Below are 19,980 nucleotides of genomic sequence, written 5' to 3'. Positions count from 1 at the left end.
TTAAATGTGCACATTCGTAAATGCATGACAAAATTCTAGGAAAGAATCTGCTGATAATCTGTCATGGCCCACAAAAGAGCACAACATTGACAAGAGATTCCAATATAATCTGGTTAGTATTTGAATAAAACTGCAGGGGTTTTGCGCTTCCACGACACATTATCTGATGCATTAACTTAAAGTTATGTATTCCCCATGCATTCAAAACCGTTGTAAATGTTACAAACAATCAATTATAAAGGAAATGGTCTTCAGAAGAAGTGGGTGGCTCTTAAAAGAGCCTTTGTGTTGGTGGTCTACACCAGGTTTACTTGGAGCTGGTGTACTTGGTCACGGCCTTAGTTCCCTCAGACACTGCGTGTTTCGCCAGCTCGCCGGGCAGCAGCAGGCGCACAGCGGTCTGGATCTCCCTGGAGGTGATGGTGGAGCGCTTGTTGTAGTGAGCCAGACGAGAGGCTTCACCGGCGATGCGCTCAAAGATGTCGCTCACGAACGAGTTCATGATGCCCATGGCCTTGGAGGAAATGCCGGTGTCGGGGTGCACCTGCTTCATCACCTTGTACACATAGATGGCGTAGCTCTCCTTCCTGGACTTTCTCCTCTTCTTGCCGCCCTTGGTGACGGCCTTGGAGACGGCTTTCTTGGAGCCCTTCTTGGGCGCTTTGACGGTGGGTGGATCAGGCATGATTGCTGACACTTGGGAGTAGTAGGATAATGATATTCAAAGGCAGAACGATGTATATATAAAAACCTGATGCAAATTTAGCTGTGCTGTTTCTACCACTGGATTGGTTATCTCCTTGTGACGAACAGAGCATGCGCAAAAAGGAATACTGTTCTAAGAAAATTTCTGTTGCCTTTAAAAAAAAAACTTCGATATAACTTCTTGGTTAAATTAGTGATTATTGATGGTTAAATGGTTCTATTGAAGGCCCATGTGATGGGGATGGTTATATGTTTTTCCATCTCTGTGGCACTCAAATCTGTTAATGAAGAGTGCGTTATAAATAAAATGTATTATTATTATTATTATTATTATTATTAACTTATCACACCCGGGGGCCTGTTTCAGAAAGGAGGTTAAGTGAAAACTCTGAGTATGTTAACCCTGAAATGAGGGAAACTCTGAGTTTTCTGTTTCAGAATGGGAGGTATGTTAAACCTGAGAAAGCAGAGTAAGACAAGCCTGTTTCAGAAAGAGAGGTAACTTATACTCAGAGTCAGTTACCATGGCAACTTACTCTGTGAACCTAACCTGGTCGGGAGCAGGTTTTCTTCGGGAAACCCAGAGTTTATTTCGTCTCCTCCCCTTTTTTAAAGAGGAAGTGGTATTTAATCACCTCATTCATTCTTTCGGTATTCATTCATTGCGCACATTTCAGTCACGCAGAGCGCATCAAATCAAGTGAATGAAATGGCATGTCCTTTTATGGACGATCCTGTGGATGAAGAGGCTGCATTAATCCGTAGGGAGTTGCATTTACGTCGGGAGAGGATTTTGAGACCCAGAGTGGATTTTTTGTCATATCCATATTCATTTTTATTTGAGCGGTACCGTTTTTCTTTACAGTCAATAAGATACATCCATAATCTCATCCATCCTTACATCAGAAACATCAGCCATCGCGGCCGTGCTCTAACATCCGAGCAGATGCTTTGCGTTGCATTACGTTTCTTTGCAAATGGTAGTTTTCTGTATAACATTGGGGATGCAGAACATATCAGTAAGGCTACTGTTTGCAGAGTTGTAAGGAAAGTGTGCCTCGCTCTTAAGCGCTTTCTCCGAATTTTTGTGCTGTTTCCTGGGCACAAACCCGTGAGAGCTAACACTATTTGTAATAATTTCTGGTGTATTGAGTAGGCTACTTACAACTGCCTGTGGTTCTGTTGGGACAGGAGGCTCCAAAAGACTAATTTTACCATCAGAATCTGTTGGGACCAACGAAAAACCCACCCCAAAGTAAAATAAATGGAAATATCGCAAATAGCCTATATAAAAACACAACACATAGGTAGACCTCTTACATTTTATGAAGGCACTTAAATCTTCTGGAGTGACTGGCTCTGATGAAGTCCCTCCAAGAATTCCCTCAGCCATTGGCCTTCCAGCATTCAGGCTCAGGGCCATCTCCTCTGCATTTGTCAGAGGTGGTGGTGCAGGTCCTCCCCCCGTTTTGCGAGCCTCTGCCTTCTTTCTGTTGGCTGAGTAGTCAAATGAGAATGAACATTTAGACCCATGTCAAAAATGCTGCTGCACTGCTAGACACTGGATGCTATTTAGTTATTTATATGTCAAATGTTTGTAAAGTCAGGTAGACTACAACCATGATATGTTCAAGCCTTACCTGATTGAATTATGTTTTTATATTTCATTTTCAGCTGCTGCCATGTTCTTTTAATGCCTGCAGGATTGCACCTACATGAAAATTAAAATTAGGTTGAATAACACACTGTTCTTCCAGTTTCACTTCTGATATTATAACAGTTGGGCAAGTCACTTATATTACTAACTACAACTGGCTTCTTCAACAGTGTAATTAGATTAATGTAATAATGACTATCTCTAGAAAGTATTGGTCTACTTATTACTAATTACTTTCTAAATCCCATATCAACCTCAACCACTTGAACAATACAAGGAGAGACAAGAAACTGCACTTTTAATGCTTTCAAATAAACATTATACAATTGCATGAATTATTCTTGAAAAAATATATCTTTTAAAATTTGATGTTAAATCCACTATTGTTTTATACAGAATTGCTTTATAGTTTATGCAGCATTTAATGCAATTACATCAGATTTTACTTTAAATTACGGAATTAAATTACAGTTTTTAGATTACATAGAAATTAATTACACACAACACTGTATAACAGTAATTCAAATGTAAACTTACGCATTGACTCGAGCAGCTATTTTCTCCCAAGCTAACTCTCTGTCCTTCGCCGCTGCAGCCGTGTTGCTTTTTTTTTTTAAATATATGTTCGTACTCTCCATATGCTTGCATAAGCACATCCAGTTCTGCTGATGAAAAATATGAAGACCTCTTTTTGTCTGGCGCTGTTGCCATGGTGACTCGTAATATCTGCGCTCCATTGATAATGGCTTTTTATAGTTGTGGTGCACGCGCTTAACTCAGAGTAGGTCAACTCAGAGTTGATTGAACTAACTCATTTCAGCTGTTCTGTAACCGAAAACTCAGAGTTTCCCATCTCAGGGTAAGTCAACTCAGAGTTCAAGTTTTAACTCAGAGTTGGTTGAACCTCCTTATTGAAACAGGCCCCAGTTAAACGGCTACATGGTGACATGAACCAGGAGAGACTTTAAAGCTTTAACTTTGTTTCCAGTCACAGCAACACAATAGCAGAATATAATCGCCAAAAAAATGAGAGTTTATTCAATCTAGTCTGTTTAAGAGACAATGTTGGTGTGACCAGAAACCCTTCAGCTCCAGTGCTTTGCTTTGTTGGAGACGTTGGTGAAGTAGACTAATGAATGTAAAAATATATCTTACAAAACATTTTTTGTGTCAAACTATGAATTCGCCTTCACATGGTTTGGTTTACATACTGAATAATACATATGACAATAGGTATCTATGTTGTGAACAGGTCTGAAGGGATTTAATTACCTTTTCCTTTGGAATGGCGGTGATTTATGTGCAGAATTTCATGTGGTGGAGCAAAACGTGGACATTACTACATGTTAAACATTGTTTTATTAGAACAACAGCAATATCATATATACTACGGTGGCCAAAGTAATTGTTATCACAATTATTGAATTCAGAAAATAATGTTCCAAAAAGCCTTACAGATGTCGTTTGAACTGCGATATTTTGGAGTTGTTACATAACAACAAAAATGTGAAATGATTTAATGTGAGAAAAATGTGATGTGTTAATGATGCCAGAGGTGTGGGCAACATTACAAAGTTTTGGTCTCATGTACATGTTATGTTTTCGTTCTTCATTTTTAACAGAAAATGTGCAAAAAACAGTTTTCACTTTGTCATTATGGGTTGTTGTGTGTAGAATGTTGAGGAAAATAATTAATTTAATCCATTTTGGAATGAGGCTGTAACATAACAAAATGTGGAAAAAGTGAAGCGCTGTGAATACTTTACGGATGCACTGTATATATATATACCAGCAATAGGGGGGGATGCGTGTGCACAATATTGTGCGTGCGTGTATGGGGGGTTAATGTGTCAGCACTTTTTATGGCTGCGCGTGTATGTGTGTGTGTGTGTGTGTATGCGCGTGAGTGGGAGGAGTGGGAGGCGCGACCTTGCACTTAGGGGTTTGTGTGAGTAGTAATAAAACAATAAGCATTATCAGAAACAAACAAATGTCTGTGATCTTTTATTGCAAAGGGGGTAAACTGCTGTAGGAAGGATGCCCAGACATATGACAGCTATCAGAAAGTGTTTTACGATGGGGGTGTGAGAGTATGGCAGACCACCCACCTGCTACAGACAGGTTGAGCAGACACATTTTGACCAGAAAATCCCCAGAGACCAATAGGTGTATGTAACCACCCCACACATGGGGAGGTATTGAAGTTATTATTGGCCGATATAGCAACATTTTAGGTCTTTATCTACATTATATAATATTCAAAAGTATTTTCTATACAGGGCTGTGGTATCCATCAGAAGGCCCCGCGGTGTTTAAACCTCCAATAAAAGGCCTGCGTTAGCTCCCACCAGTCAGGACACCAGGGGCGGTAATAAAGTTGTTAGTGCGTGTGTAATGTATTGTAATAATATCTCTATCCACTTTATATAACTTTAAAAAATGTTTTTACACAGGTCTATGGTTTCCTCCCAAAAAGGCGCGCGGTGGTAAACACACGCAAAAGGTTAAACACACAAAAGGTTAAAAGGTATGTATCAATCGAGACATATTTTGGGGTTTGAGCCTATGTGCATATATTTATACACTTTCTTTTATTATTGCGCAGACAGCCTTTGGCGGCGTGGACTATACCGAATGAAGAGCCGGAACTTTTTACCCCAAGATACGACGACCTGATGAGCGATGAGGATTTAATACGCCGTGTTGAGGCCCTCGAATCGCACCTGGATATGAGACGAGACCAGAAGGCTGTAGGTGAGCAGAGCCGCTGCGCTGGTTGTACCGAATCCCGAAGAGAATGACCGACTTGGCGAGTTGTTAAAGGAGATCCAGGATTTGCGCCACACCACCCACCCGGGAGTGGGATCCCTCCTCTGACGTTCTCCCTAAGGTTTCTTCCCTTTTTTCCCTCTTGTAAGGGTTTTTTCATTTTTTGGGGAGTTTTTCCTGTGCCGATGGTGGGTTTCGGGGCAGAGGATGATGTATGTGTACAGACTGTAAAGCCCTCTGAGGCAAATTTGTAATTTGCGATTCTGGGCTATACAAAATAAAATGACTTGACTTGACTTGACCACCCAGAATTTAATAGCATTAGTGACCAATCTCTGTAAATCGCAGGACGAGACCAAGCGAACAATAAAACATTATATGGCAGTACAAGAGAAAGCCGGTACGACTATCATAGATTTTGCCACCTGATCGTCAGGAGGTAGACGGTAGACGTCCTTCTCTGACTTATGATTTACTCCAGGTTGCTCGGGTTTTCAAAAAAAATAATGGTGGAGGAGAGGAGAGAAGAGGAATGGATTTTGCCACTGGATCGTCGGAGGTAGACGCCCTTCTCCATGTGGTTTTCTCCCGGTGCTCGGATTTTCAAAAAATGTTATTTAATGTTTTATGTCTGTGTGTGTGTCATAGGAAGCTCGCCCATGAATAATCGTGTAAGTGATAGTATGGTTGCAAAGTTGAAGAATGTTTTCCCCAGGTGGGGCTATGACTAGTTAAAATTGATCATATGGATGTCTACTGTCAGGAAGCTGAATGGCCGGGAAGGTAGGACTCAAACCCAGAGTTTTCCAAAAACAAAAGGACTTTAATCGTCACAAAAGGTTTTCAAAAGCAGAAGGCCAAGGGGAAAAAACGGAGACAGGAACCGAGAACGTGGACAGGTGAAAGGGACGCGACAAGTGACAACAGACACACATGAATTAAATACACTAGGGAGGTGCAGGTGATTGGTGATTGTCATGACATGACAGACAATCACAGGGGACTGACGGGACAAGGCAGGAAGTGACGTGACCCAGGGAGAACCGTGACAGTCTACAGGGTGAGAAGTTCATGCTATATGAGAAATATGGAGCAGATTAGATAACGTGTGGTTGTGTTAAAACAACTTCAATTTTCATGGCAAATGGTGGTTTTGAAAAAATGCTCCCTACACAAATAGTTTGGAATTTCATCCGGCAAAATGCAATTTTTAGAGCCTATGGTCTCGAGATTACACTGCGCGAATTTGAAAAGAATCAGGACCGAGTTTTCTCTGGAAGTCTGAGGCAGATTGGCCAATAAGTAATCATGATGTTAGTTCCTAACATTATGATTCCTCTGGGTGATCTTATCAGGAAACACTGCATAAACTTCCATTGTTATGCAGACGATACTCAACTGTACCTGTCAATCAAACCAGAAGAGACCGACCAGCTAGTTAGACTTCAAGAATGTCTTGGAGACATCAAAACTTGGATGACCAGCAACTTGACCTGATGCTAAACTCAGAAAAAGCGGAAGTTATCTTGATAGGCCTAGAGCGCCTTCGAAGCCAGCTGTCACGTGATACAGTTTTTATGGATGGAATGTCTCTGGTACCCAGCAGCACCGTAAGGAGTTCTCTTCGACCAGGATATGACCTTCAACTCTCATATAAAGAAGACTTCAAGGGTGGTCTTTTTTCATCTACGTAACATATCAAAAATCAGGAACTTCCTGTCTCAAAGTGATGCAGATAAATTAGTCTGTTGTCATTCCAGACTGGATTACTGTAATTATTTGTTAGCAGGCTGCTCTTGTAAATATTGAGCCTCTCCAGTTGATTCAGAATATTGCAGCATGTGTATTAACGAGTAAGAACTAAGAAAAGGGATCATATTACTCGTGTATTAACTTCTCTGCACTGGGTCCCTGTTCAAGAATAGATTTTAAGGTACTTCTCCTCACCTACAAGGCACTTGCTGGTGAGGCACCGTCGTATCTTATAGAGCTTGTAACACTGTATTGCCCTACAAGGCAGCTGCGCTCCATAGATGCTGGGTTACTTGTTGTTCCTATGGTTTTAAAAAGTAGGATGGGGGCCAGAGCCTTCCGTTTACTAGACTCCTCTTTTGTGGAACCAGCTACCACTTTCAGTCCGGGGGGCAGATTCGGTCAGCTCTTTTAAAGCAAAGCTTAAAACTTTCCTCTTTGATTTTGCTTATAGTTAGGGCTGGCTCAGGTTAGCCCGGACCAGCCCTTAGTTAAGCTGCTATAGGCTTAGACTGCTGGGGGACCTACAACCGGACATACATATGACGTCGCCCAACCCAACTATATTCTGCTCACAGCAGGAGATCGCAGAGGAGACATGCCAGTGGTGTTGGATTGAATTGTGGTATCATAAGTATCGGGTAACTTAACTTTTATGGCATTTTTTTATTTTTTGCCCGTGGTGATTGAGTTTGACACCACCGCTCTAGCCTACTCAACACCTGCATCACTCGGTGGCAGGTAAGGCGTGGTCTTCCTCTGCGGACATTCATTCCTTATGGCCCTGTAGTTATACGTACAACTATCTGATCGTAGCCCAGAGTTATGTACCTTTTTCCCCATAATCTGCCCCATGGCAAGCATTGATTTGTAACAATTTATTTTTAAGCCGTATATTTTTGAGAAGATGTCAATTGTAGAAAAGACCTTTGGAATTGATGTCAGGTCCCTGATCAGCAATAAAATGTCATCTGCATACATAAACATGTTACTCCTTGTATCTTTTATATTTTAATTAAGAATATCAACGCTCTTTTATATATTCAGTAGCTCTGCCTTTGAATATGACTCAAAAGTCAGTATATCTTACATCCTATAATATTCTGAGGGAGAGGCAATTTTAGGCTTTAATACAGAATAGGCCCCTTTCACCGCCTCAGCTGGAATGAGTCCATATGTATCTAGTGATTTTTAAAACGTAATTGCATACTCTTTCACTAGTCCCTCTACTACTAATGGGGACATCATCATCATACCAGTTTATAGTGTTGGTACCGCTTCGATTTGATTCAAATTGGCTCAAAACAGGGTTCAGGCTCGTCGGTTTGATAGTACTCTGCTAGTATGATCACAAACATACAGAAAGAAAGATAAATAAGATAGATAAGTGTTTGTTCCACTTCTTTCCAATGTACAGAGAATTGAAATACACAAATAAGGACACAATTCAAAGATGAAAAACAATACATGGATTCCTATATGAATAAAACTATTTATTGGTTCAACTTTTTACAATCAGATTGGGCCAAAATATACTGGTATGCTATTCGAAATATTTGCACTACAAGTTTAACAGCAGAGGTAATCAGAGTTTGCGATGAATTGAATGACCCTTTTTCCGATATAATTGGCTGGAAAGCTTCACTTTGCCATCACTACCAGTTTACTCAGGAAGGATATCAATGGATATCAGCTCTTCGAGTGAGTGCGTGGCCCTTAGAAGAACCTTTTTATTGTTGGTGACAGAAGTCGGCGTTTATCCTCCGAAGCCGTACAGGGTGCGTCCCTGTCTCTTCAGAGCATAGACCACATCCATGGCGGTCACAGTCTTTCTCTTGGCGTGCTCGGTGTAGGTGACGGCATCGCGGATCACGTTCTCCAGGAAGACCTTCAGCACACCGCGTGTCTCCTCGTAGATCAGACCGGAGATGCGCTTCACTCCGCCGCGGCGAGCCAGACGGCGGATAGCGGGCTTGGTGATCCCCTGGATGTTATCACGGAGGACTTTACGGTGACGCTTGGCGCCTCCTTTGCCGAGTCCTTTTCCTCCCTTTCCTCTTCCGCTCATGTTCACTGGTTGGTTTGGTGCCAGATGAAGAAGAAGCGCGAGTTCGCAATGATTTAAACCGGGTATGAGGACGTGATAGGAGACACAGGCGGAGCTTGAACATGGTGCTGTAGTGCCCCCTGCTGAACTAGACGGAATGATTGGAGCCCATACTTCTAATGGCTCAAAATGCTAAAGGGACATGTAACCAAATATTAGCATTGCTTTAAGTATGTTTGAGCACAGCTGTATATACATAAATTAATTGTCTGGAAAGATTAAGAAAAGTAGTTTTATAAAAGCTCAAATATTGACTTTCTAAACATTTAAATGTACAACTTTTATTACAGAAGGAGTATATTTGTAGAGTAGAAATATTTCCTTTTCAGCATAAGTGCAGTCAGAGATGTCCTGAACACACGTACATCAGTCATTGGAATTATTGAGAAAACACGTACATCAATCATTGGAATTATTGAGAAAACAGCTTTAAAAGGGTTTCAAAGCCTGGCATATTAGCATTTAGATCATACAAATATAGACTTTTACTTTTGAAAAATCTCTAAATCTCTACAGTAAAACTATTTTCTTTTCTGTACAAGAGTAGTCAGAGAGCTCCCTAACACATGTTTTTATCGCAGGTCAATTATTGAGAACTAATCTTTTTGAACATGTAATATGGGTCTTTTACTTTGGAGAAATCTGTACAGTAAAAATATTTCATTTACTGTACAAGACTACTCAGAGAAATCCTGTCCACACATACTTCAGTCACAGTCTGAACTTTCTACTGAAAATTAAACACTTCCTCTTGGCTTGGGTCACATAGTTCACATTCTTGTGTGCGTCAGTTTGTGTGCGTGGGATAGAATTGTGCAGAAAGAGGAAGTATTGCATTGCTCTTTAACGAACTTTCACTTTGGTGTGATTGGGGGAGGGCCGGATGCTGAGGTCAATTACCCCGTTTTCCCGAAACATGACAATCCCACCTTTTACCGGATGAACTTTCTAACAGGCAGATGTTCAACAGAACTTTTGCTGTTCTGTTTGATTTCCAATCATGAAGTCCAATCTGTCACTATTAAATGTATCTATAGATATTATAAACCCAACTTCAAAAAGGAGACATGTTCTTGAAAGAATTGGGGAACGAAAGTTGTATGATGGTTCAATATGAGTTTGTAGAGTTCATGGGCGTACAATGATAAACGTTTTTATAATGCAGACAGGAATTCTAGGGAGTTGTTTCATAGGGAACCACCATAGTGAGGTAATGTGAATCTCTATCTTTAGCGAGTCATTCACCAACAAGTGGCAGGTACATGCCTTTTTTCAGTGAAAGCGAGTGTGTGCCAGTATAGGTCGCCATTATAGCACTATATTGAGAATCCTCACCATTCAATGTCTGCATATGTGTGGACTGTGTGGCCTTGTTTGTCATCTATGGTATTTCTCGAACTGAGCTCATTGTGAGTGTGTTGGTTCTTCTATCAGTCACAAACTGGGTCACAACATCTCCCTGTTTCCTGCTCTGCGCTAAACAATCCAGCTATCAAAATGTATCTGAGGGCGCTGAGATATCACACCATGCAGTAAACCCTTGAGTAACACAAACAGTCGAATCCCACTCAACACCTATGTTGTGTTCAAAAATGAAGAAACGCCGGACGGACAGAGGTCATCGCAGATCTAAAGGTTAAAATCAAATGTATTTAATAAAAGAGATGGTGTTGTGGTAAAAAGAACATCTCAGCTGAGGAGCCGCTGGTCTTAGCAACCAACAGGCCCCAGGTCAGACTTTTGACCATCCCTAGTGCCCGTTTGTTGTCTCCACCAGCGAACTCGAGAACAATTGTTGCCCTACAGGTATTTATAACAATGCTTAAAGGTGTGAAAGTTAGTGTCCACACCTCTGGTAGTTGTCTTCTGGTGAGTTCAATGTAACTCGGATTTTGAATGGCCCTTAGTCAATATTAGTTGTTGCGCAAGTATTACATGCATGCATTCCAGTTGATAACATTACATCAAATACAATCATAACTGTCCATTGGTATTATTCTATTAAAGTTGCATAATTACAGTGGTTTTACAATATTGTCATTACTTTATTGATTACACAGTTTCAGAATCATGGCTGTACTGTATCTGGTGTACACTATATGCATTTTATTAATTTTATGAACCGGGTCGTCAGTTTATTTCTAATATCCTACACCTAATAATAAGAACAATAAACAAGTAATTTAGGTATTATAGCTGTTTTGGAAATTGACGAGTCAAAAAAATGATTTGATAATTATTTCTCCTTTTGGGAGTCAAGCCCAGAAGACTCAACACAGGTCAAATCAAACACTCATGTATTGGGATCAAATGAAAACTAATAGTGATAACATGTAAATTGTTTGATACATGAGTAAATACAAATGATCCAAAAATCGAATTTCTGGAGATCTCCCCTGAACTGCATGCATTAAAACAATCTCTAAAGATGTGTCATACACTCTAACGAAAGAGAATGTTAACATGTGCTGTGATCTACAAGTTTAGAGATCAAATAAATTCTGAATAAAAAGGGATTATTGTCTTGAAAGTGCTTTTTTATCTGTGGCATCTTCATTTACTTTACACATCTTCATCTTCATCATTTGCTGATTGAGGAATTTTGCATTGAGTTTGGAATTTTTTACTTACTATTATTGGGCTTATGTTCAGGATTTAGGAGTAAATAAGTAGGCATGATGTTTGAAACGTCTAGAATTTGATGAGTATATTCTTGACTAGCAAGTATTCAATAAGACAAACAATTTAAAAAAACACTTTATCCATTTGGCCTAAATCAAACATAAAATAAACTCCTGTCAACACTCACTCACCTGCACACAATAAACAGCTGGACAGATGCAGCTCCGGAGCAAATACCGGTACTGTAACTTTCCTTTTGTGAGCCCGTGCACTTCTGATGACCATAGGCAGTTAGCTCTAGTTCTTTCTTATATATATATAAAACTGTGTAGAATTATTTGTACATACAGTATTTTAATCAGGAATCAGGAAACATTTATGAAACAAAAGGTCATCAGCCATATTGCATAATCACTTGAACATGAATCACTTGAGTGTTAGAGTAGAACAGCTACACACAACACTTCATGGACTGATTCTACAAATTATGTGAGCGTGTAAAATAAAATATTTCCATAAACTAATAATAAGTTAATATGGAGGAAGTACTCAGATATGTACCTGAATAGTAGAGCGTTAACTACTTTGTCACAAGTGAGTGGTGGAGTGACTCTTTTAGGGTGAGTGGGTGTGAGAGAGGTGGGAGGGACAATGTATGAGTATAAATACAAGCCTTGGATGGACAAAACAAGAGTGTCAAGACGCCTGAAGAAACTTGTGTATAGGAAGAAACTATAGCAAACTTCAGGGGTAAGTGATCGTATCTCTTTATCGCTTTATATATACATTTATCTATATCTCTCTATCTCTCTCTCTCTCTCTGTCTCTCTCTCTCTATATATATATATCCTTCTCTCTCTCTCTCTCTCTCTCTCTCTCTCTCTCTCTCTCTCTCTATATATATATATATATATATATATATATATCCATAATGCATTTGAGTTTGCTTGTTTTTTTGGCTAGAACTCTCGATTCCTCTCTCTCTGCAAACTGTATTACAAACTGTGTGGGAGATTTATACGTGTGTGAAAAATGTGCTGATGCTTGACTCGACACTCGGGTGTGATATGACCCATCCTAATTCCTGCAGGAAGCAAAAGTCTGGCTAAGACAGTGATCGGACCTATAAAAAAAGAATATAGGTGTTATTTGTTTGCTTTTGGCTTACCATAATGGCACAATACATACATTGAGTTACATTGATCATTCAATCACATTTAGTTCCCCCAGTTTAGGATATTTATTGATTTTACTTTGAACCTTTGTACCTTGTTTTTGACACTTTTACAAAAAATTCAATAAACAGAAAATGCTGGGATGTCCTTCATATTATTTACTGTACAGTGTTGTAATGATCCTCCTATCCAACTCTTGGTAAAAAGTTGAATCAGTGTATTTCCTAAAATGTCTAATTGTTTGTCTCTTTAAAGTGAACAAATGTAAATTGAAAGCAACAACTTACTACTCAAGTTCAACCACAGTGCAACTGAGTAGGTCACAACCGATGTGAAACTCTTCTATCGCCTCCTAAATTTTACTTAGCAAAAAGTCGGCCCACCACAAGCAAACTCCTGTCTCTTTTAGGTTTGATTATGGACGTAAATCTGAGGTGTCGTGAAAACAACTTGGCTCATCGCACCAAGGAGATCGATAGGGAGCGCCTGATTGTCCGCAGGGGTCAACCGTTCTCCATAACTGTGCAGTGCTCTGAGACTCTTCCTCCTGACCACCACCTGGAACTGGTTCTGCACATTGGTAAGTACAGCCTCACTGAAGAGACAGTGGGGGGGATGATTGATGGGTTTCGGATGCTAGTTCCAAGAAAACTATTCAACAACTGTAGATATACAGTACTTATTCAGAAAGATTTTATTAATTTTGACACATATGATCTTAATGCTGAAGTCCAATAAATCCATCTAACTGCAGTTTGGCCTCTGGACGAGAGTGTATGACTTCATTCCAAGTGATTTCCACCATGCCATATGTACAGCAGAAAAATGAGGCTGATGATGATTAAAACACGTTTAACACTTACCGCTATCACCGACACTTCCAAGGTGAAAGGAAATGGCCAATACCTTCTGTAATGCAATTAAATTATGTGTATTAAAAATACATTACAATAGCAGCTGTCCCTGTTCTGTGCTACATTTAACCTGGTTCATACCGTGTGAAGCCTTACTTGTGCCTGTCAAAGATAATGTGTAGTCCAGAGAATGCATTTTTACTATTTCTTTGAGGTGCAGTGAAGCTACAGAGGAACTAGCTACACAGGTTCAGGCTACACAAGCTTGTTGTCATCATTTCATATTGTCTTGAATCCTGCATTTAATCTGTGACAGGGTAGATTTCCCTACCTTGTCCGACGCAGACCACTAATCCTAAACATTACAACGCCGAATTAAAGGTATAACAACGTTTCTCATGTCTCTCCAGGTCAGAATGATGAGGTGGAGATCAAGGTTCAGAAGGAGCGTGAAGTCGGAGCCGAGTGGTGGTTCAGCCAGCAGGGAGCGCAGGATGAAATGCTGCTGACGCTGCACAGTCCACCGGACGCAATCATTGGCCAGTACCGTCTGACTATGTTGATGATGTCACCGGACGGACGCACTATTGACAAGACCGATAACACAAGGTTTCACCTTCTTTTCAACCCTTGGTGCAAAGGTAAAATAAAAAAAACATTGTCACACTTCAGCTTTTGAACATCACCATGCTGCTCTTCATGTTTTTTGTTTGTCCTTAGGGTATCTATAAATGTGCCTTGAGTCAGTTAATATAACTAAAAACATAATTGACATTCAGCAAGGGTTTTCATTTTCATATCCTAACATGGCGCACCCATGACAAAGACATGATCCGCATGACAGGTCGTCACCTTTCAACCCATTTGAGCATTCATCTTCACCGGCATTATTAAATCCCAAAATTATGGAGATTCTCACGCAGCGTTGTGTCAGTGTTATACTTTTCTGATTCAGCCACTCAAATGTTCAAAATGTTGAAATAATTCATTTTGCAAATGAACGTCCTTTGAACGTGTTGCAAAAATGATTTTCGGTGTTTGTATATAACTGTGTGTTTGTGCACCAGATGACGCGGTCTACCTCCCTGATGAGAAACTGCTCCAGGAGTACGTTATGAATGAAAGTGGAGTAATTTACGTGGGGTCCAGTGAGGGGATTAACAGTACTCCCTGGAGTTATGGACAGGTAGCTCTCTCTCTCTCACACACACACTTATATACACTTGTTGAAAGGCTTGAGTATGTCTGTGTCTGTCAGGCCAGTAGTGGGCCTCTGTGAATTGTCACAGCATTGTGACAGCAGAGGCTTCAGCTGGATCAGGATCTGTGTTTGTTGGACGGAGGAAACTTCTGGGCGGGAGGTGAGAAAATGTAACCAAACCACACAAACAAGGCCCTGTTCTGTCAAAGCTCGCAGAGAATAAAGACCAACTGAGAAGAGGGCAGAAAGATAGACAGGGAGCTGGCTAGAGACACAAACTGACTAACGGGACATAAATGTGATTTGAGATTTGTTTTAAAAAAGGTTTCTGCTGTAATCTTCAACAACCAACCATACCTGTCTTTTAATTTCTTTCATGCCTTCTTTCCACCTCCCTGCTACTCGCTCTCAGTTTGAGGACTATGTGATGGACATCTGTTTTGAAGTCCTGAACAACTCCAAGGAGGCCCTCAAAAACTCAGAGGTGGACATCAACCTCAGATCTGACCCTGTCTATGTCAGCCGGATAATCACTGCGATGGTGACGATCTCTTTTACTCTCTGCTGAAACCACACCACATTTTTAACAACAGTACAATAAAAGACATTTCGTTGTCAGAGTGGGAACACATACAATACTTGTACACTGATCCGATCCAGTATCCATCCATGCATCCATCCATCGTCAAACCGCTTATCCTGCACACAGGTTTGCAGGGGGGTTGGAGTCTATCCCAGCCAACTTCAGGCGATAGACAGGGTACACCCTGGGCCCTTGTTTTTCTACAACTCAGGACAGTAGCTCCTGACCAAATATACCAGCAAAACAGAATAATACGACCCTAAAGAGGAGTTACTTACCAAGTCACTTACCTCTCTTTTTCAGTGTCAAATGATCTTAAATATTGTCAGTAACAAACGTGACAATTCCTGTAATTTGAACTTTTGCTTCATGCAGTGATACACAGCTGTCGTTTTCATCCGTCCAGGTGAACTCTAATGGTGACAGGGGTGTGCTGACTGGTCGTTGGCATGAGCCGTACACTGAGGGAGTCGCACCGACCAAATGGACCGGCAGCGTGCCGATCCTCCAAAAGTGGAGCAAGGCGGGGACGGTCAAATATGGCCAGTGCTGGGTGTTTGCTGCCGTCGCCTGTACAGGTAAGTCTGCCCCAGAATTTGATGCTGTATGATTGAACAATGCCCATGACTGTATTGGGCATGTATTTAAAACAATATTTTGGGAAATACACTTATTTGCTTTCTTCTCCACAGTTAAGGAGATAAGGAGACTGACACAATTTGGAAAGATATATATATATATATATATATATATATATATATATATATATATATATATATATATATATATATATATATATATATATATATATATATATATATATATATATACTGTCTCATTAAAATGTGTGCAAATAGCACAAGTTCATTGATATGTTGTCATAAGATCTTTTATTTCAGTCCCAGTTGTGCAGCTGCACAGTCCTGTGAAATTGCCCCCCCAGTAGCTGTTGCACATATTGTAGCATTAACTGTGTCTTAAATACTTTGTGTCTTCTGAACCTTAGTATCAACAGACTAAAGCCAATTTGCTCAGACAAATGTAAAAGAGTAAAGCATTAGTGGAAAGGAATGTACTGTAGGTAGGAAAAAGATAATTAGTTGTCCCAGTCTAATCTGTCTATCTCTTCACAGTGTTGCGTTGTTTGGGAATCCCAACACGCCACATCACCAACTTTAACTCAGCTCACGATGTCGATGGGAACCTCTCCGTCGACATCCTGCTAAATGAAAAACTGGAGAGAGTTGACAACAGAAACAAGGCAGACAGTACCTGGTACGACCACACGCAATGTATTAGAAAACATCACATCATCTTTTGCAATGAATTCTGTCTTCCATTCATTTCCTTGCAAATGTAGGAACTTCCACTGCTGGGTTGAGTCTTGGATGAGGAGAAGGGATCTTCCCAAAGGAAATGACGGCTGGCAGGTTTTGGACCCAACCCCTCAAGAACTGAGTGATGGTACGTTCCTGATTCTTAACCTAGTCTCTGTTATTCACCTCTCTATACTTAACATTAGGCCACTGAATCCGCATAAAAAATTCAGCAATGTACTTTAAACTTTAAAAGGATTGTCACGTGTTATGATATTTAAGATCACCCTGAATATTAAATACAATTTTTGAAGACGGTTTAAACAAAAATCTCCTGCCTTTAGGCGAGTTTTGCTGCGGTCCGTGTCCAGTGACGGCCATCAAGGAAGGAAATCTCACCGTAAAGTACGACGCTCCATTTATTTTCGCCGAGGTGAATGCTGACACTATCCATTGGATAATTCAGGGCAATGGCCAACGACAGAAGGTGATGTGCACATGTGCTTAAGTTAAAAAGCATCTTCACGTTTTTTTTTTAAAGAACAGTTCTAATGATGATTGTTGATAATGTTACAGATCAAAGTGGATCACTCCACTGTGGGGAGGAATATCAGCACCAAAAGTGTTTATGGGAACCAGAGAGAAGACGTCACTCTACACTACAAATATCCTGAGGGTTAGTCGTAACCCTTTTTTTTTACTTCCACCGTTTATTATGTAAAATCATGATCAGAGTCATCTGTCTAGGCTCATCATTAGGATGAGTTGTCATTGACCAACATATTTTCCACAGGCTCTATGAAGGAGAGAAAGGTGTATGAGAAGGCGGGACGCCCGTACTCAGAGCTGATCAATGACAACACAGAACCAGGACTGAAGCTGTCCATCAAGCATGCCGAGCCTGTATTTGGGACAGACTTTGATGTATTTGTTGAGGTATGTCGTGCTCAGAATGTAGCTGAATGAAAGGATGGAAGAAATGGTTACGTTAACAATGTTTCACACTGAATTCTTTGCGAATCTATAAACATTGTGCGATACTTCCAGTTAATCATGAATCCATTCTTTCTGCAGGTGAAGAATGAAGGCGGCAGGGAGGTTCAAGCTCAGCTGACTGTACACGTCTCTGCGGCGACTTACAATTCTATCCACCACGGGGAGTGCAAGAGACAAAAAGTCACTGTGACCGTGCCAGCTCACAAAGGTTAGTAGCTCAAATTAAGAAGCACACTTAAACAATCTTGATGCTGTGTTTGTCACTCACCGTCTCACTTTTACAATTTTCCCATGTAAAACTATTCTTGCGTTTGTTCAGCCCACAGGGAAGTGCTGCGTCTGCACTATGACAACTACGCTCATTGTGTGTCCGAGCATCATCTGATCAAGGTTAGAGCCTTCTTAGAGTCTTCAGGAGACAGCGACCCCATCATGACCGTGGCCAACATCCCACTGAGCATGCCTGAGGTCCTCGTACAGGTGAAAACACTCTGAACACGCCCAGAGGTCATAGTTGGGTCATCAAAGCGTTTATAAGGTTTAAAATGTGTGTGTGTGATGTCGCTATATTTAGGAACTTTTGGAACACTTTCCCTGAATAGAAGAACCCTTGGTCTGGATTTGTACCCTGATCAAACATCTGTTTATTTTACAGGTGCCTGGGAAGGCTGTTGAATCCGAAACAGCAAAAGCGTTCATTACCTTCACCAATCCCCTCCCAGTTCCTCTTGTCGGTGGTGTGTTCACTGTGGAAGGCGCCGGCCTGCTCATTGCCGCTGAGGTCCGTCTTAGGTGAGTACTGAGATAGCCACCTTCACTGCAGTGCATGTGCAAAGAATTGGCTGGCATTAAGTCTGGTTTCAATATTTAAACATTCAACATGAAAGGAAAAATTAGGCCTGGTCTCCAAAAACTTTGAAGTCAATGTTAAAATTCCGGAAGCACAATGGTTGATAAATGTGTATTTGAAGTTGGGAAGTAGTTTTTGTAGCAAAACTAGCAGTTTTCAAGCAGTGGGTCTTGTTGTATAATAACTTTCAAAATGAAATAAACAACTAAGCAGCAACTGCCTCCATCGTCATGCTCTCCTGGGAAACATGTAATGCAATAGCAACAGATTAAAACAATAATATAAAACCAAAGCATTCATCCATAACTCTCTTTTTTTTAGTGATGATATATTACCCGGCCAGAAGGTGTCTGTCAGCCTCTCTTTCTCACCCATGCGTCGTGGGGTGAGGACGCTCATTGTGGACTTTGACTCAAACAGGCTGAAGGACGTGAAGGGAGTCGCCACTGTGGTTGTCCACAGGAAATACCGCCGTATAATTAATAAATATGATGGAAAATCTTTGAGATGACGGAGCCACGCGTCTCTGTGGTGGGTTGGCTAGGGCCGAAACACCAATAATGAGCATTAACATTACTGTTGAAATATGATATTTCAAAATATAATACTTCTTGCTGATGGTCACGTATACTCATGAAAATCATGTAGACTCGCTGGTATTCAATTGCGACACTTTCCTTTCCAGCCAAAAGTTCCTCACAGTAAATTTAAATGATTGATGGGTCCTCAGGGGTCACTGTGAACTTGCACACTAAGGAATGTTACAGTTTATAAGAAAAGCTGTCTGATGGGAACATTTGAAACAGTTATTATGACTGCCACTATAAGGAAATGCTTTATTTGTATGTTCCTCCTCTGTGCATTTTCAGTTCTTCATTCCTTACTTAAACTGATTTACCCAGTTTCCTTCTATCTTTGTTATCTTCTTCAAATCAGCTTAACAACTATTTAGTTCTTCATATTGGAATTACAAATACCAGGGGCCTCAGTGGTTTGTTTATTGAGCTTGTTGAATTTTGTCGGATTTTCAGATTTTAATCCTATTTTATACAAATGAATCCTATTGATAATGAAATATATATTCATTGTGGGTTTGAGTTTTTATGACACATGCTTTCAATAAAGACAAATTGTGGTGATTAGGATTTCTGGGCCTTTATTTAGTGTTGTATATTTTGATCCTGGGTGCTGGCTGGCGCTGCTGTGTTTTCAGGCTGGGTGGGGCGACCAAGAGGAGCGCTCTCACTACCCGCACCTGTGGCCAATCAGCAATCCGACATGAGTTATAGCCTGCTGTCTCCCAGGCCTCCTCGTCGGATCATTACCTCTTGTCGAGGCCACGCTCACGCAGCCTTCGCAGCCTTCGCAGCCTTCGCAGCCTTCGCAGCCTTCG

The 19,980-nt window shown here is 40.7% G+C and overlaps 2 protein-coding genes and 1 long non-coding RNA gene across 3 annotated transcripts in view; 1 reads left to right on the top strand and 2 right to left on the bottom strand.

Moving 5' to 3' along the window:
- The window catches only part of LOC120809828 (histone H3), a 1,248-nt gene extending 1,051 nt beyond the window's left edge, over positions 1–197 (bottom strand). Inside the window, exon 1 of the mRNA XM_040163931.2 lies at positions 1–197. This exon is cut by the window's left edge and continues 1,051 nt beyond it. The gene's annotated coding sequence lies outside the window, so the exon portion shown is untranslated.
- Positions 198–1,061: 864 nt separating this feature from the next.
- LOC144383661 (uncharacterized) lies at positions 1,062–3,285 on the bottom strand. Its single transcript, XR_013451081.1, has 3 exons — positions 2,346–3,285; positions 2,026–2,202; positions 1,062–1,929 (listed from the first exon to the last, which is right to left on the bottom strand). It is a non-coding gene; the product is annotated as an uncharacterized LOC144383661 (long non-coding RNA).
- Positions 3,286–12,294: 9,009 nt separating this feature from the next.
- On the top strand, positions 12,295–19,732 carry tgm2l (transglutaminase 2, like). Its single transcript, XM_078082117.1, has 15 exons — positions 12,295–12,362; positions 13,197–13,367; positions 14,052–14,282; positions 14,709–14,827; positions 15,255–15,383; positions 15,832–16,003; positions 16,559–16,700; positions 16,786–16,889; positions 17,086–17,228; positions 17,318–17,417; positions 17,535–17,677; positions 17,816–17,945; positions 18,057–18,217; positions 18,393–18,529; positions 18,909–19,732. The coding sequence occupies exons 2-15, from the start codon at positions 13,205–13,207 to the stop codon at positions 19,096–19,098; spliced, it is 2,064 nt and encodes a 687-aa protein (XP_077938243.1). The 5' UTR covers positions 12,295–12,362; positions 13,197–13,204; the 3' UTR covers positions 19,099–19,732.
- The last annotated feature ends 248 nt before the right edge of the window (positions 19,733–19,980 follow it).

This window comes from Gasterosteus aculeatus, chromosome X (assembly GCF_964276395.1).
Source record: "Gasterosteus aculeatus chromosome X, fGasAcu3.hap1.1, whole genome shotgun sequence".
Classification (NCBI taxonomy): domain Eukaryota; kingdom Metazoa; phylum Chordata; class Actinopteri; order Perciformes; family Gasterosteidae; genus Gasterosteus; species Gasterosteus aculeatus.
Note: the sequence above shows the minus strand (reverse complement) of the source record. Positions and strands in the feature narration are given on the sequence as shown.

What these genes read in the sequence shown, in the direction of transcription:
- tgm2l (XM_078082117.1), top strand. Translation starts at nt 13,205, where the DNA reads ATGGACGTAAATCTGAGGTGTCGTGAAAACAACTTGGCTCATCGCACC. An exon ending in CCCTCAAGAACTGAGTGATG is followed by an intron (nt 16,890 to 17,085) that starts GTACGTTCCTGA and finishes TCCTGCCTTTAG; the next exon opens with GCGAGTTTTGCTGCGGTCCG. An exon ending in TGCCTGAGGTCCTCGTACAG is followed by an intron (nt 18,218 to 18,392) that starts GTGAAAACACTC and finishes TTTATTTTACAG; the next exon opens with GTGCCTGGGAAGGCTGTTGA.